At 39.3% G+C, this 17,093-nt stretch overlaps 1 protein-coding gene across 1 annotated transcript; it reads right to left on the bottom strand.

Annotated features, from left to right (window-relative positions):
- Window positions 1-83: 83 nt before the first annotated feature.
- On the bottom strand, window positions 84-16,445 carry LOC110969229 (flotillin-2-like). The gene is made up of 11 exons (XM_051957576.1): window positions 16,237-16,445; window positions 14,364-14,445; window positions 12,386-12,476; window positions 11,552-11,675; window positions 11,038-11,156; window positions 7,862-7,975; window positions 7,649-7,768; window positions 5,657-5,871; window positions 3,986-4,169; window positions 3,339-3,488; window positions 84-1,845 (listed from the first exon to the last, which is right to left on the bottom strand). The coding sequence occupies exons 1-11, from the start codon at window positions 16,283-16,285 to the stop codon at window positions 1,813-1,815; spliced, it is 1,281 nt and encodes a 426-aa protein (XP_051813536.1). The 5' UTR covers window positions 16,286-16,445; the 3' UTR covers window positions 84-1,812.
- Window positions 16,446-17,093: the final 648 nt, after the last annotated feature.

The raw sequence follows: 17,093 nt of genomic DNA, 5'->3' as shown, positions 1-17,093 counted from the left end.
TCTCCAAATATTTATGGACGTGACAGTAATTCATGATCACTAATTTGCAGGATAAGACATGGGGGAAAAAAAGAGAGCATAAATTATGGCAATTTGATTTATTAGAATGACCGTTAGTTCAGAGTGAGCAGATTATTCTGCATACAGATGGATGACATGCAGCAAGAGCACACAGGAACTCATAGCCATTAGAGACGAACGGTGTACAGAGAATGAGGACGAGTGATCGACACGCAGAAACAAACATTAACAGCAATTCTAATAACAGTTGTCTGTAAATCCTGTCAGTAAATTCAGAGTGACTGTTTGTTCAGTCAAACTAGCAAAGAGTTTCCTCACTGTCAGTCCAGATGTGTAGCGGGTGAGTGCAGCTCTGTACAGTATTGAGAGGACGGTTTTATGGAAGTGGATGGAAATATATCTCATGGCGGAGTTCAACCTGCTCAACTCGATAATCTACGGTTCCTTTCGGACGGATTCTGCATCCCGCAGCGCTAGATTTGACCCCGAAGCTACAAAGCCTTGTGACAATTACAAACAGCAATATCACTGTTTAAAATAGATATAACATTACTGTATAAGTTATTCTCCTAAAACATCACCGTATATCTGATGTCACAGTTAATAAAAGTAATCAGTGCAGATATATACAAACATGGAACTGAAAGTGTGTTTCCCTAAAAAGTTTGGTTTGCTGACACACTGTTGAACATGGCTTAGTGTCTACAGGTCATCGTAGTGTTAAATTAAACAGTGGTTCAGATGCAGGTAACCTCAGTTCTTCCTTCTGATACGGCAAAAATCAACACACCGTCTATTCTATTTGGCATCGCTGTTTGACCCTTCATTTTCAAAATCTACTAAATCTATTCACATTAATCGTTTTCCACAGTATAAACATATTTCTTACAGCTCTAAGCCAGTCATTTTTTTACAATTTCTTGTGATTTTTTTTCTCTTTTTTTAAAACACAACCCATTTTTTCCCCACTCTTAATAAAGGCCCAAACTATGAATATTTCACATTAAAATCCACACTAAATATATTAAAGGACCACATTACAAGCTAACCACATCAGCACGAGATCAGAATTTTGCTACCCGTTTTCCTGTTAGTGTATAAACAAAAATAAAAATGCTTCATGCTTGATATCAGCAGTTTGTGGAGGATAGAAACTCTTTTTAGCGGGGACGACAAAAAAAAAAAGAGTACGAAAAGTTTAAGGTTGAGATTTGCACAATGACAGGGGCTTCTTTCACAATTTAGAGCACCTTTGTTTCACAGAAAATCAACTACAGAGACGTAAAGCGATGTTTGATTGGTAAAAATACGACACGTACCGCACAGAGAAAGGATTCTGATGTGTCTAACAATTAAGAGGTAATTAACTTAAAAGGCCTGCAACACAGTGCAAAAAGTGACAACTGCATTCTTGTATGAAAAAGCAGAGCTCCAGTGTAAAGCAACCACAGAATGTAAGAGTATAAACAAATAGAACCTGGGTGAGAATCAGCAGGTCGTAAATCACAAGTCTCCTCCTCACTGATATTTCATACAAACAAGCCAATAAATACAAGAAATAAATTAAAACACAAATTATTCCCATGAACAAACAAAAAAAAACATCAAATGAGCAGCAGTGCATGCAGATATTCTGGTCCTGTATAAAGTAAGGCACCAGAGGTTTCCAAAATTCACTTCATATACAGAGTATACGTATAAAACAACAAAAATCTTCAAGTGTATTAAAGGCAGTCTATGAGAGTGCATACAACAGAGACTGGAGTCATGTGGAGTCTTCGGTTTTCAGGCTTAAGAACTGGAAATCTTCTGCAGCAAAGGGAGCTGTTGGAGAAAGGACAGATTATTCAGCCTGGCACTGAAACTCAGAAATAAGATGGAGCGCCTCCATGACCCACATTTTTCACTTTCACTGGTTTTCCAGACAGATAAACGGCTGGTTTCAGCTTCTTTTATACTCAAACAAAAAGTCAAAATCCAGCACGACACAGACGACCACAGATTATCGAGGTCCCACTTAAAGAGACATTTCACTGTTTTTACATTACATTTAAAGAGCAGCCTCACATTGTCCCATAATGAAGGAAATCACTTTAATTTGTGGACAAATCAAAGTGAAATTAATGTTACTGACCAAACATAAAAAACATATTCACACGATTTCTGCATCATCAATGAATTATGTCAGTTCCCATGGCAACGTGATGCACCCAGTGTGTGATACGATACCATAACTACACGCCTCATTCAGCGGTTTTATTAACGCATAACTCAACAGGGTTACAGATAAAACATTTTCCGTCCGCTGAGAATCTGTATCGCTCATAAATAATTGTCACAAAACAATTTAATTGAAGGATGACGCTTCCTAGAGAGCATTTAAATCCGAAACTCTGAACACAATCTGCTCCACAACATCAGTTACCATGGAGATCTAGCTCCAAAACATCGGTTACCATGGAGATCTAGCTCCACAGCATCGGTTACCATTGAGATCTAGCTCCACAGCATCAGTTACCATGGAGCTCTAACGCCACAGCATCGGTTACCATTGAGATCTAGCTCCACAACATCAGTTACCATGGAGATCTAGCTCCACAGCATCAGTTACCATGGAGATCTAGCGCCACAGCATCAGTTACCATGGAGATCTAGCGCCACATCATCGGTTACCATGGAGATCTAGCGCCACATCATCGGTTACCATGGAGATCTAGCTCCACATCATCAGTTACCATGGAGATCAAAAGAGAGCATCCTTTGTGATCCTAAAAATTCTGACTTTAGGCTCAATGTACTTCGCTAACCCACTAATCTCACTTTGTGGTTCAGAACTTTGCTTAGAGAGAGTCTTAATCAAATTAAAAATAAAAATAATAATAATAATAATAAAATCTCAAAGAATATTTTTGGTTATTGTAGTCACTGTAAAAAATTGAAATGTGTTGGAGCATAATAAGGATGCTATGAATTTAAAAAACCATTGACTGTTTATTGTACATCCCAAACTGTAGCCTTCACCGTTTGCTGATTGCAATTAATTATGTGTAGAATTGATTAACTGCTTTGTGCGCATGTGGTAAGCACCCGAACCACTGGAGCCTCGAGTCAACTTGTCTTAATCAAATGTCTGACAGAAAACAAGTTAACGTGGAACTAAAAGACACGATATCTCAGTCAGATGTCTCCCAACCTCGTCCAAAAGCATGAATTGAAAATCACATCAAAAAATACTTTATTTTTTTTATTCATATGACGCTTAGTAACCCAAATACTACATTTAGACTCTTATAAATGAATGTTATGAAGAAGATTACCTTCGTCAAATCCACTCCAGTGAGAGCGTTGACAGAGACAGGAAGTTCAGCCAGCAGGCGGTTCACCTCTCCGGTCACTCGGTTCTGCTCCCCGCTCAGAATGACGATCTCATTGGTTCTGGATAAAGGTGCTGCCACTTTACCAGCGATCTGCGAACACACGGCGAAGAGTTAGAAATAATCTGAATCTTTCATATTATGTAATCATGTGACTCATTACACTACAGGAAAGAAAAATACCTGCAGAATGTAGACATGTTTTGATTTTGTTAATGAGATTATAGAGATTTTTTGGTACTCATGAGGGATTAAACAAACAGTATAAATCATAAATTTAGATCCATAAAGGCAGATTTATTACATTTAGACCCAGTCAGGAAAGTGTTTTCCAGACTTTTTGCAAAATTAACAAACAATACAGATAAATATGAGACAAATATAAGAGTAGTACCAATGTTCTCAACTAACAGCTGCAGTCATGATAAATTCCTGTTTTAATTCACGTGAAAACAAAACTAAAATACCTTTTAGCAAGCATGTTACTGCATGCTGTGTTGAATGTTATGCTTGAAAACACAAGTCGACTCGAACTGAAGCTTCCTGTGAATAAATCAGCTGGATGAGCATCACCAGTATCTGTCCGTTACCTTTGGCAGAGCCTCCAGGACCAGAGCAGTCTTAGCCGCATCTCCGTACTGCTGGTAAGCCTCCGCCTTCAGCCTCATCTTCTCAGCCTCCGCCTTCCCCACGGCTTCGATGGAAGAAGCCTCCGCCTCACCGATCTTCCTGATCTTCTCCGCCTCAGCCTGAGCAATCAACACCGTCTTCAACCTGAGAGGAAGAAATAATAAAAGTTCATTAATGACCACAGCATGTGGAAACAGCAGGCTGGAGAGATGACAGATAGATTAGACCTCATTAAAGCCTTTGGGGAAGCTCATATAAATACATGATCCACCTTCGTAGTTTGTACTTCAGACAATAAATCTGTACAGGAAACACAGTGACGGTGCTGCTGTGTATGTACTGAGCTCGTAGATTAGACTAACAAAATAAGTAATCACTTACACTTAGAGTGACAAGAATTTAAAAGCTGCCTGTACTGAGTGCTTAGTTGCTGCTAAATACAGAAATTCCATAAATTAACTAAAAAGCATCTTTAAATTTGCTGTAATTTTCCTTCACTGCTTTCACTATAAAGTGTTTTTAAGTCACACAGATTCTAACCTGCTTTTCTCAGGTGTTACAGTTCAGACACAGCAGCTATTGTTTCCCTTGTTACTCCATCGGCATTGCTCTGTCTGTCTGTCTGTCTGTCTGTCTGTCTGTCTGTCTGTCTGTCTGTCTGTCTGTCTGTCTGTCTGTTAGCACCATCACTCAAAAACAGACCAACGGATTTGGATAAAATTTTCAGGGAAGGTCAGAAATGACAGAAGGACCAAGAGATTAGATTTTGTCAGTGATGCAGCTTATAGTCTGGATCCACGGATTTGTTAAAGATTTCTGTATCATTGCGAGATAGCGGCACGGTGTCACTGTAACCATGACAACAAGTGAACACTACATCAGCTGCCTGGTGACGATAATATGATTACGATCCTACTACAAATCCACCGCTGAGGACTTATCAGGACTTTTCTGTCAGAAATTATACAAGGAACAACTGATTAAATTGTGGGGGTGTTTCTGAGTCCTGCCTCCCACTACATATTTAGGTCACATGATTCGGTATCCGTACATCACGTACACATCCATAACACACACCTGCGCTCAGTGTAAGGTCATTTTGTTTGTGGGTATATCTGTATTAAATGGACACATTCTATGTTGCTGTGAGTTCTGATCATCAGTAACTAATAAACAAACGCTGCATTTCTAAAAAAAAAAAAAAACTGCGGCATTTCTGACAGTATCCTAAGGGAGAATGAGCAGCCTTGGTGGAGCGCTGCGCTGTCTGAGTGCTTTTCTTTTTCCGTGTGTTTTACGTTGCTGCAGAACACTTTGGAATCATTTTGCCTGAACTCACCTCTCTCCCTGTACTGATCAGGACAATTAAACGCCTCCGAAGAGATGCAAAATCTGACTCAGCCAGTGTTTCAACAACCGACTTTCCTGCTCCACCTACTCACATTTCTAGCTCTCACAAAATCAGGCATGCCGGCTACAAGCTTCTTATTATTCCAAAAAGTCAACCACAGACCAAAAGAATGGAGAGAGGGGAGTATAGGGGTCTGTGTCTGTTAGTTCCCCCAAAGAAGAAGCTGAAAAAGCCGATAGATCTGACTGAATTCTGCTTGAAATGAGCCGTTCTCACTCACTTGTGTCCCTCGGCCAGCTGCTGCATTTTGTAGGCCTCGGCCTCAGCGGGCCTCTTCACGATGGCGATGAGCTCTTTGTCCATCCGGTCGATCTCCTTCTCCTCGATGGTGATCTCCTTCTTCCTCTGCACCACCTGGATCTCGATCTCCTCCAGTCGGATCTTCTGCTGCTCCTTGGCTGCCTGCAGCTCGTAGGCCAGCTGAGCCTCTGCTTTCTGGAAACATCAGCGCACAGACCGTCACATTTCTGAAGCACATGCAAATGCTGTGTATCCATTGAGCTCTGTAGATTAGACTAACAAAACTAAATAATGACAAAAAATAGCCCTAAACTTAGAGGGAGAATAGTTAATAAGCTGCCTAGACAGTGCCTTGTTGTAGATGTTGCTGCTAAATACAGAAATTCTATAAAACAACTAAAGTACATCTTTAAATTTGCTGTAATTTTCCTTCACTGATTTCACTATAAAGTGTTTTAAAGTAACACAGATTCTAACCAGATGTTAATCAGGTATTACAGTTGAGACACAGTGGCTATCAGTAAGAATTCTGTTCCCTTGTTCCATATCTTTTGAATGTGGGTCATTACAGAATTGGAGGACATTTTTTACGTCACATCCATAAAATTTCTAATAATCCATGTACAAAATACTAAAACATGCAGCTGTTGTGTAAATGTTCTTGTCCTGAGACCAAATCTAAAAAAAATAGGAGAAAAGAATGTTTGAAAATATTTTTTAAAATGCCAATAAATCTGGAGTTCCCCCTAAAATGACATTTTTCTGCCCCTCTGATGACCAAACTGAATCTCAAATAAAACAGTTCAAATGAAATGTAAATCTCCTTTTTTGGTATTATTTTTTTCTCTTATAATTGTGGAAACATTTTTAACCAACTGTTATATTCTAAGTTACGTGCAGGTAAGGTAGGTTGTACTTTTGCTTTTGTTTTTTCAGACTATGCCCAGCACGAGTGGCTCCTTTACGATCATGGAGTGTTTATAGCCAAGCGTTGCCTGTGGGCCAGACCAGCTGCTGGTGACTTGTGTTCTGCCTAACCTAATTAGTGTTGTGCTTAAAGGACTTTGATATCGTGAGATTGGATTCATGATAAAGCAGCTTGCTTTGTGTCGGACTTTGGTTTCCTTTCTTCTTTTGTGAATAAATAATTTTCCGCTACACGATCAGTTTTCCTGCCTCTTCACCCAGTTTTCTGTGTATGTGTTACTCTCCTCATCCCTGGTCTCTGGGGACGTAACATCAACATAATATTTTAAATAATAATTATTATACATGGAGCGTGTGTCCCACAACAACCCCGTTCTGGTAGAAGAAGAAGAAAACAGTGAATCACATGAAACGCTGGAAGTAACATCATCAAACAGTTTTCTTACAGAATGTGTGGAGCAAAGCTATGTCCTCTGTTCTATTTTTCCATATTTTCATAACATTGAAATGAATGTCTCTCTCTACCTCATATTATCAGGATCAGACTCACTCTTTGGACTGTTTTCCATCAGTCAGTTTGTCCTCTTGGTCAGCAGTAACAGCTAGCTAAATATCTAGCTTCTACTGCTGAGAAAAAGCTAACGTTAGCATGGATTAGCAACCCTGTTACTGTGATTAGAGCAGGGTTAGCAAACAACAAATAAAACATGGAATAAAAATGGAACCACTGAAGCGATCAAGCCTTTGATGGTTTATTACCTATTATTGATGAATATGGAGCAGAAAACTGTAACTGAAGCCTAAACGTCCTCCAGTTCTGGAATGAGCCATGTGCTCGTTTTAGCTCTTGATTGACTCATCAAGATGTTCTAATTGAGTAAAATGATCAGATTCCATGTGGTTTTTAATGGCTATCAGGGGTCTGGATGATGTTTAACTGAACAGTATGAGTTTATAGTAACCGGCCAACTGTTGGGCTGCTGCCCGTAAACAATAAAACATCTAGCTGGCTGCATAAGTGCAAAATGAAACGTGTCATGTTCACCTTAGTGTTGATTTCTTGGTTGAACGAAGCTTTCTGCAGCTCCAGCTCTCGTTTGGAGTCGGCCATCTTGGTGTCGGCCTGGAATTTGACATCCATCATCTCCTTCTTACATTCTGCTTCCTAGGAGACGACAAAGAAGAAGCAGAGCTGTGAGCGGCGTGCGGTCGTGATCAACAGGAGCCGCTTCAAACTGTCCTGCTGGAGGCTTCTCACCCGTATCCCAGCATCCCTCTCTGCCTCAGCCACCCCGATGTCCGCGTCCCTCTGGACGGCTGCGATCTGGGTCTTCCCGAGAGAGCTCAAGTAGTCCAGTTTATCGTACACATCCTGTGAACAGACAAACCGACAGATGGTTCAGGAAGCTGTGAGACATTAGGTTGATTTCATGTCCCAAAATCTAACTTTGGTGTGAGGAAAATGCAAATGTTTCCCAGTCACTGAAGTGAAAATATAACTGAATATAGAAAACCTGATGCAATAGAACCCTTCAGTTTGTCTGAGGAGTTTCATTTGATTTGTAGTGAGGAGGTTTTCTCATTATAGAACAGAACAGAATAGAACAGAATGTCTTTCTTGTCATTGTACAACGAAATTAACGCTGCAATCCTACCGTAGGTGTCAGGAAAAAAAGCGTTAAAAGACTGGAATGAAGAATTTGAAAACTAGAATAAAATAGAAAGAATACAAAAATATAAAATCGCATAAATAATCATCAGTTATTTCCCATGGAAGATTGTTGTTCCGCTCATATTTTGTGTTGACGGTTCATAATGTTCAGAGCAGAGGTGTAGCAGCCCAACCAGTAAAATCACAGCATAATAACCTATAAATAAAGACAAATCCTAATGTTTCCCTTTGTTTTAGTGCAAAAAATTTACAATTCTGGGAATGTTCACATTAAGAAACCGTCTACAAAAGCACAAAAGATTTAGTCACAGGCATCTAGAGCTACTAAACAATACAGTATTTTACTTTATGATCAAAACAAGTTGGCAATTCCCCATCGTTAGCTTTCTCATTCAATAGTCTTTGTCCTTTAAGTGTATCTAGAAGTACTTCATTGGCAGCAGCTGACCATCTTTCCAAAACGTCAATGCTTGATGCGACCTCCTCGAGCTTACTGTCATGTTCTTGTAGCGTTAGCTTTGTGGTAGCTCGCTGCTGGTTAACCTCTTGTCTAAACTCCGTCAGCTCCTCTTTCATATCTCTCTTGAATTCTTCTTTGAACGAGGACAGGTCGTAGTGGAGCTGGGTTCGAAGGCCACTTATCTGGTCGCTTATATCTTTTAAGCTTAGATGGGAGGACTCTGTATGCTCACTTATGCTAGCCAGGTTAGCTTTAGCATCACACGTACTTGAGTCGATTCCTTTGAGCTCTGTTGCTGCTGGCTTGTCCGTCATCGTTTTACTTCTTGTGTTCCTACTCATATTTCGAGTTTTCTAGGGAAATAATATGTTTAGTAGCTGAATTCAAGGGGCTTTAGTAGCCTGACTTTAGGGAGCACTCGTTCTACACGAGTTCCCAAAACTGCTCTTTAGGCATAGCCCTAAACCTAGAGGGAGAATAGTTTATAAGCTGCCTTGACAGAGTGCCTTGTTGTAGATGTTGCTGCTAAATACAGAAATTCTATAAAACAACTAAAGTACATCTTTAAACTGAATATATAAGTATACAATTTGCAGTTCACATCTTCAGTAATTTTTACATAGGGCTGGATTGGACCCTCTGGCGGCCCGGTTTTGGCCCACGTGCCGTACGTTTGACACCCTTAGTTTAGAGCAATCATGGCTCTTGCATATTAAACCATTTGTAAATCTGTTTGTTCTGGCCCTATCCCATTTCTCTCATCACTTACAGAGCAAATTTGTCCAGTGTGGTTTCGACAACAGACATCTTGTAAGTGCGTGTGGCAGCAGCTTATTGATTCCTGCACCTGCACTGAGCTGTGGGCGAGCAAATGCATCAATAACTGAAAGTGATGACTGCACTGACAGCTACGGTCAATATAAACAACACAACCTTAGATGAACAACATCTAAAGAGGAGACAGAATGATTGTGATGCTTTGATCCAGGAAGATGTGTGACTGAACTTGACATCAATTCAAATTCCTCTCTGTGGGATTAATAAAGGTCAAATCTTATCTTATCTGACAGAAAACATCTAATTAAAGAGACTTCTATTAGTTCTTATCAACAGCAGTGAGCTCTGCTGACGGTCAGTTATCAGAGTGGTGAAAACCGGCAGAGATCACTGCATAAGAAGCACATTTAATGAAGCCTCTGTCACCTGATCAGTTTAAAATGAAGAACTCCTTGCAGACTGAAAGAAAAGCAGTGAGGCTGCTCACTGATGTTTGACTGAGCTCCACAGCAGTGTCTAAATGTAAGCTGCTGAACGGCAATTAATGAATCACACTGAATAAATAGACGGCAAACACGTGCAGCTACAGTCGGCCTTTTAGGTATTTTTTTTATTAGTTTTATATTAAGTGGAACTGAAGAGGACAACAGATTTACTGCAGCTGTAGTGTTTCTCTCACTAGTACTGCAGACATTAAAAAAATGAAAATATTAACGGTTGTTTTTTGCATCCTGTGCTTAACCCTTTAAGCTTCAGTCAATTCCAGCCGTTTTCAGTACAAAAAATCGCTAATATTCTATTTTTAAATAAAAAAAATTACGAAAAATATGGGGAATATTGGACGCACATCGGGAGGTGCATTTCCTTGAAAACGACCGATTCGGGGATTTTATACCGACTTCAGGACATGTTTTGGACAAAATAGTTTACTGGCTTGTGTCATCTGATGTAAAAGGTTGGATTATGGCCGTTTTTTGTGGAATCTTTTTTTTGTGTGTAATAATAAACCCGGAAATGTGAGTCGCGCTGTGTGCTTTGAAGCCGTGTATAGAGAACGGATGGATGAATATTTGTTTTTGTCGGACAAATGTGTTTTTCTCACCCGCTGTGGTAATCGCATCTGAAAGTGGTTTATACGGCGGATTCATGAGAATCTAAGCTTTCCATCGGTGTATAGTGTTTGTGTAATCGCGTTTGCACCCGTCGGACATTCTTGAAATTCCTATGCAAATTAGTAGGTGTACCGCCGGCGGTACACTGAAGCTTAAAGGGTTTAAAACAGACTTTAATTGCCTGTTCGAGATATATTCATATTCAGCATACATCAGCTGTTTTCTTTTTCCCCTTTTAAAACTTTTTTTTTGGCTATTTTTCCATTATTTAAGCAGTAAGTATCCAGCTGGCCATTAGCTGAGTATTTCACGTTATTAAGCAGTGAATCACCAAACCGGTCAGCTTTTTATTATTATTATCATAAGCCGGCGCTGAATGGAATCAGGTGTTCTTGTTGGTACTTTCCACCCACCTTGATAGTGAAACTCAGGATCTCGATGCCCATCCTGCCCACATCTGGAGCCGCTACGTCCCTCACCAGCTTAGCAAACTGGTCCCTGTCCCGATAGATCTGCTCCACGGTCAAAGTACCTGCAAACAGTTCATGAACGCCACATTTCATCTCCACAAACTAGCTTTGTTTTTACCGTCTGTGTCGTGGAGTTTAATTCTGATCAAGATTTCTTTGGTGCATTTAAAACAACAGCACCCGGGTCGACTTCATTGTTTAGTGAAGTGTACAGTCCTTACCCCTTAAAGACAAGTCCACCAGGACATATTCTGACATTGTTACATACTGTAGTGCAGTTTCTTGGAGTATTTTTATTTGCTTTACATCAATATAACCCTTATTGACTGTATTGACACTCAAAACGTAACCCTGAATTCACTAGCTAAGAATAAAAGATAGAACAAGAAAAAGAAATCAGCAGATTGATTCAAAAGGATAATCCCTGCCAGCTGTGGTTGGTGTTTGTTGTTTGTACCTAGAATGGAGCGCAGATGTCCCTCCAAAGTCTGCAGAAGCACGGCTTTGATCTCCATCACTGTTTTACCGAGAAACTGCTCGCAAGCGACAGCCAGTAAGTCCTGCTCAGTCATGACTTTGACCTGAAGGAGGAACAACAACAGAACGAGTTCGGTTCATCTGCTGACGGACCAAAAGTCTCAACATCCAGGAGTAGAATACTTCACCTGGTCTGTGGCATGTTCTTAAAACACTGCTATAGAAATATTAACGATCAGTGTCAACAGTTAAACACTGATGATGACATCTCAACATGTCATTTCCATGTGTGATGAGCTGGATGTTGCAGAGGAAATCTGGGATTTAACTTACGATTAAACAAGAGAAAACTCTGATGAAACAGCTGCTAATTGTGTAGGAGGTCATTCCATAAGCTTTCAGAACTGCTGTCAGCCGCTACCATCTTTAAATGTGTTACATATTTCCTATCAGTTAAGAAACAGATTTCTTATTAAAGTGGGTATTATTTGAAATACTTACTGCTAACACATTAATGATACTGTTGATGCTTCACTTCATAAACATGCTCTGTCTGTAAAACCATTTCGATATTAAATTAAAAAGTGAAACGTCTCAACCAAAGCAGCTGAACTACAGCCGAATAAAAGAGTCTAAACTTGGCGAGGTTTTATTTAGATCAGGAATTATCTGATCAAAGACGTCTGATTCTGGCTTTCTGGAGTCGACAGTTTCTGATACTGTGTCAGTAAATAAACGTGCGTCAGTAATCTCACGCCCGCTAATAACTGATGACGTAACGGCTCACAGAGCAGATGATTTGCGGACGTCTCACCTGAGCTACACCTGTGACGGTGATGGCTACACCCTCTGCCGTCTCCACGTCCTCACAGCGCGGCTGCAGAGTCATGATCTCCAGACTTAACCTGCAGCAGGAACACAAGTATATTATCATATTTAGTCAGTATATTACATCATATATTATCTGTAGATGTTAAACACGGCATGCAGTCAAGGTGCTGAAAGTCTGATTGTTTCTCTTCATACTCCTGCCTGGTTGCTCCTAAAATATCAGATTTTTGTTATTTTTTATTACTTAAGACACTGAAGTGTAATAAATGTAAAGATTTTTTACACAGATGAACACAAAAAGACATCTCTGCACGCATTAAAACTCCAGAGAAGGTGGTAATTTCACTATTTTCATGGTCAATAAAGTATGTCAGGGTAATAATGTCAAAAATGCACAACAAAATGTTCACATTAAGTGGGTATAATTCATATTAATAAGATTTTATTTAAAGGATTTTTATGAAATACATGTTTTTTTCTAATCTCACTGGTTTATTTTCTTCATGATACTACATCAAAGTAAAGAACATTGTGTGTATCGTTCAGACAGACTAGTTAGCGTGACTGTGGTTAAAGTTGTGGGAAAGTCTGCCGTTATTCTATGATCAACATTAAAGCAGACTTGTGTGCAATTTTTTTTTAAAAAAGACAGTTTCAGATTAAAGTTAGATTTAATTTGTTTGTCTGAGTGATGCACAATCTGTTCTTTACTTTGATTTGAGGAGTGGAATCATAAAATATGGCTTTCAAATGACACCAAAGACGGGACCGGATCAATATTTTCTATTTCAAAAAGCAGCTAATATGGGCATAAACAGAGGCTACAGTCCCCGGCACAGCGGCCACAGGTTCCAATCCATTCTCCTCCTCACTTCTCCATCTCTCTCTAACTGCTGTCCTGCCAATAAAAGCCGACAAAGACCAGAAAAACGACTTGAAAAATAAAAGAAACAGCTATTATAAGCTGATATGTCATTATTTCTAATGCAGTTGATTGCAGACAGGTGGTAAAGGTAAACACCAGATGTAAAAAAAAAAAATGTGATTTTCCTGAACTAAAGAGGTCATCATTGTGACAAGAATTTCTATTAGTAAAATCTCTTCTTTGGGCATTGATCCTCTGATTCTCACCTCCACACACCCGGTCAAAGACAGTCAAACAGGTTGTGCTGGTTTGAGCCTCCAACATGCACTCCTGACCCCTCACACACGCCACACACAGCTGTGTTTCCTAAACTTGTGTCAGGCTAAACTCCACATGAAGCTCAAGATGCGAGTTTACCATAAACTGATGCATCACGTTCTTCCTAGAAATGAACACAGAGCGATGTCCATTCGTAGTCGTTTTCTGTTAATCTGCCATTTTACGGGCAATAAAGCATCACGACATAAAACCAAAGTACTTGACGTTAAAACATGATTTTATGATCTCAGTCCTGACATTTGACAGGAGAGTTCACTGCAGTAAAACACAAAAATACTGTAATAAAATGTTTGACCTCTGACAACCACTGTCAAAAAATAACTCAAGGAATGCGTCTGTGTGGCAACAATTAAGAAGACAGAGTAGATTTGTCACTACACAGCTGAGATAAGAGGAATAAGGAAGGGAATGTATGCTGAAAACAAAAACACGTCTGAACTGGTTTACATTAAAAACACAAAGCGTGAAACATGAGACAGATTTCGGTCGAGCAGCTTTCATCCTCATTACTCTCTGACTGCCTGCAGATAATGGCAGCCACCTCCCTGTGGGAACCCAAAACACCAAAGGCCCATTTCAGCTGTGGTCGCTTTAAAAACGTTGATCCCTTCATCCAAAAGAGGCGTTTAATTCCATAATCCACTCATCTGTAATGAGCAGCGCTTGGTCGAGCTAAAACACGTCAAGGTACGACCGAAACGCCAAAACCATTTCGAGGCAACACAAATGGGTGTCACTGTTTCTACGGTGCTGTCACCTTTGGGCGTCTGAGATGAGCCACCAAGCCCAGGACCAGCCTCCCACGATGTAGGTCTTTATGTCAGAGCCACAGCAGCCACCTGAGGGAGAACAACAGCTCCATTAGGACAAGGCTTCAGGAATCCAGGGAATTAAAGCTTTGAATACAGACATGATTGGGATCAAACTGCAGGAAAGGAGCCCAGACATGCTGAATGGATGAAACACAAACTCAATCCTTAACTGAACACTGAGCAGCCCTCTGATTCATTCAATATTTACTTTACTTTGTTCACTGCAAGGTTTAGTTCAACAGATCTGCTGGTTCGAGAGCAGGTCGAGTCAATAAAACCACAGAGCACATTTCATGTGTAAACAAAGCAGACATAAACTGAGAATTATTGCACAGAACAGCATGATGATTTACAGAGTGGTAGATACCATTTGGGGTATTAAACCTGAGGGGCTGTGAGGTTACTAAACCGGGACAGAAACATTTACCTCTTCAGATGGTTTTTACTTGTGACATGTTGAATTATTTCAGTTTCTCCGGGATCTAAAACTTATTTCAAATTAAATTGAGAAAAAAAACTCTTATCCGCACTAATTGGTCTATTTATTAATACATATTTTTAGGTGTAGCATGTTTGATAGTATGTAAAATGAAGAACGAACAGATTAAAAAGACTACAAGGGAAATAAGAGCCCCAATGTGCGCACATTATGCAGCAAAAGTGAGGAACTAGTGTCTTTGAAATATGCATTTGGTGTTGATGTAGTCTGTTAGAGCTGGAGGATTTGCAAAAAATCATATTGTGAATATTGTGAAGATAATACGATTGCTATATGGCTCACAATTGCAGTAGGAAAGACAGTTTTTACAACTCTTTTCTAGTTAAAAAATACATTAAAAATGATGCAATAGGTTCCCATCTATTTGGAGGACATGATTTGAAGGTCAGAGTATCTTCGTCGCAACACAGTGGTACATATATAAGCATGTGTTGTGACATTTGGCCTTCACAAAATAAGTGCAGGTCCTGTGGTTCGGATATTGCACTTGAAACGTCAGTAATATTTCAATAAATTGTTCAGCCCTAGTCAGTGTGGCTCAGGTTGTTGTCTGGCAGCATCTCTAAGTTGCTCACTGACCTCTCACATTCATATTATTCATGAATATTTGTGCTAAATTTACCACACACCACTCAAAGATGCTGTTATTAATACTGTCTTGTCTGCATAGATTTAAATAAACAATATTTAATCCGTCTCTCCATTCATTGCTTTTCATGCTGTATCTATAACGACAATATTCAATTATTATTTCTTCATCCAAATCCAGTGCCTGGATTCAGAAAGTGTGATGTTCCTATATTGTAAATTAATATATTTCCACTAACTTTGAACTTTCTGCTGCTCCTTTTCCTGACCTCTATACTGCTATTATTATTATTATTTACAGCCATGTTGTGATGGAGGACCAGTAACACGCCCCCTCTCAGTGGAACACCGTTGGCCTCCTGTGCTCGTTAATAACCAGCAGTGCTCATTAAACAGGACTTATTTAAGTATCTGTGGCATCAGTTCTGTAGTGATGAACAAAAGAGTTTCGACCAAAACAACCAAATCAAAGGTTAGTTAGCTAAAGATGCTAGTACTGCAGGTTATAAACTGCTGTGATTTCCGATATTAGGGTTGATTTGGTTGCCTTATGCACTAGCGATCTGGTTATCAGACGGTAGTTAACTATCTTTCTGTTCACAAGGGCGACATTAGCGTGGTTTGGTCGAACAGTTTGCACCTGACATCAGCTGGTTAGCATAGTGAGCTCCTCTGTTGTCACCATGACAGCTAGCGGGCTCCGTTAGCGCGGTGTGAAGGGGAACACCTACCGGAGACCACCAACGCTTCGTTCGGCCCCACAGTTAGACAGTTTCCCATGTCGATAGAAGATAGCTAACGGACAAAACGAACACTAGCAGCCGGCGGGAAGGGATCCTTTGCGGAGATTATGGCGTTATCCGAGGTTTAATCCAAGACTGACTGATTAAAGAGCCTTCACATCCAGGATACAACAACACGCCCCGCCCCGCCCAGCGACGACGCACTGACGTCATTGCTGTCAATGGCGGCATACAGGCTAAAGAAAAAGAAAAGAAAAATTAAATCCCACTGAAAAATAAATAATAATTAAAAAATACGAAGAAAAATTTCAAGGGGAAAAACAAATATATTCAAGATTTAAAAAAATTAAATCTGAAATATTTTCCTTGTCAAAAATATCCCAGTAGAAAATTAAACAAAATAAAAATCCCCAGGTAATAAAATAAAATAGTAAATAATTAATGAAAAATGAAACAATTATATTGAATGGTCTATTAAAATAAAAATTAATAAGAAAAAATACTTTGGGTAGAATTAAATAAAATAAAATGTTGGATTTGGGGTAAAATAAAAAATAAATATGTGGGATGAAAGAAAATAAAGAAAATAAAAGAGCTCAGTGGAAATGAAATGAAACAAAAATTTATATAAATAAAATTAAATATATGGATTTTTAAAAACTATCTGAGCTGATCTACTAGTCATAGAGTTATAAAAAATTATAATTTACCACTTGGCAAATTTTGGTGATGGCGGCGTACAGATGACATACAAATAAAACAAATATGTAAGAAAAAGGAAAGAAAGAAAAGGAAGAAAAGATTCAAGGAAAGAAAAATATAATTAAGATCTTTTAACAAATAAA

Source organism: Acanthochromis polyacanthus, chromosome 13 (assembly GCF_021347895.1).
Source record: "Acanthochromis polyacanthus isolate Apoly-LR-REF ecotype Palm Island chromosome 13, KAUST_Apoly_ChrSc, whole genome shotgun sequence".
In the NCBI taxonomy this organism is placed as follows: Eukaryota; Metazoa; Chordata; class Actinopteri; family Pomacentridae; genus Acanthochromis; species Acanthochromis polyacanthus.
Note: the sequence above shows the minus strand (reverse complement) of the source record. Positions and strands in the feature narration are given on the sequence as shown.

Bases quoted from the DNA above. Each gene is read 5' to 3' on its own strand.
- LOC110969229 (XM_051957576.1), bottom strand. From the start codon at position 16,285: ATGGGAAACTGTCTAACTGTGGGGCCGAACGAAGCGTTGGTGGTCTCC. The intron at 14,446-16,236 runs GTAGGTGTTCCC...GTTCTCCCTCAG, and splicing joins CGAAGCGTTGGTGGTCTCCG to GTGGCTGCTGTGGCTCTGAC. The intron at 11,676-12,385 runs GTGAGACGTCCG...TTCCTCCTTCAG, and splicing joins CCGTCACAGGTGTAGCTCAG to GTCAAAGTCATGACTGAGCA.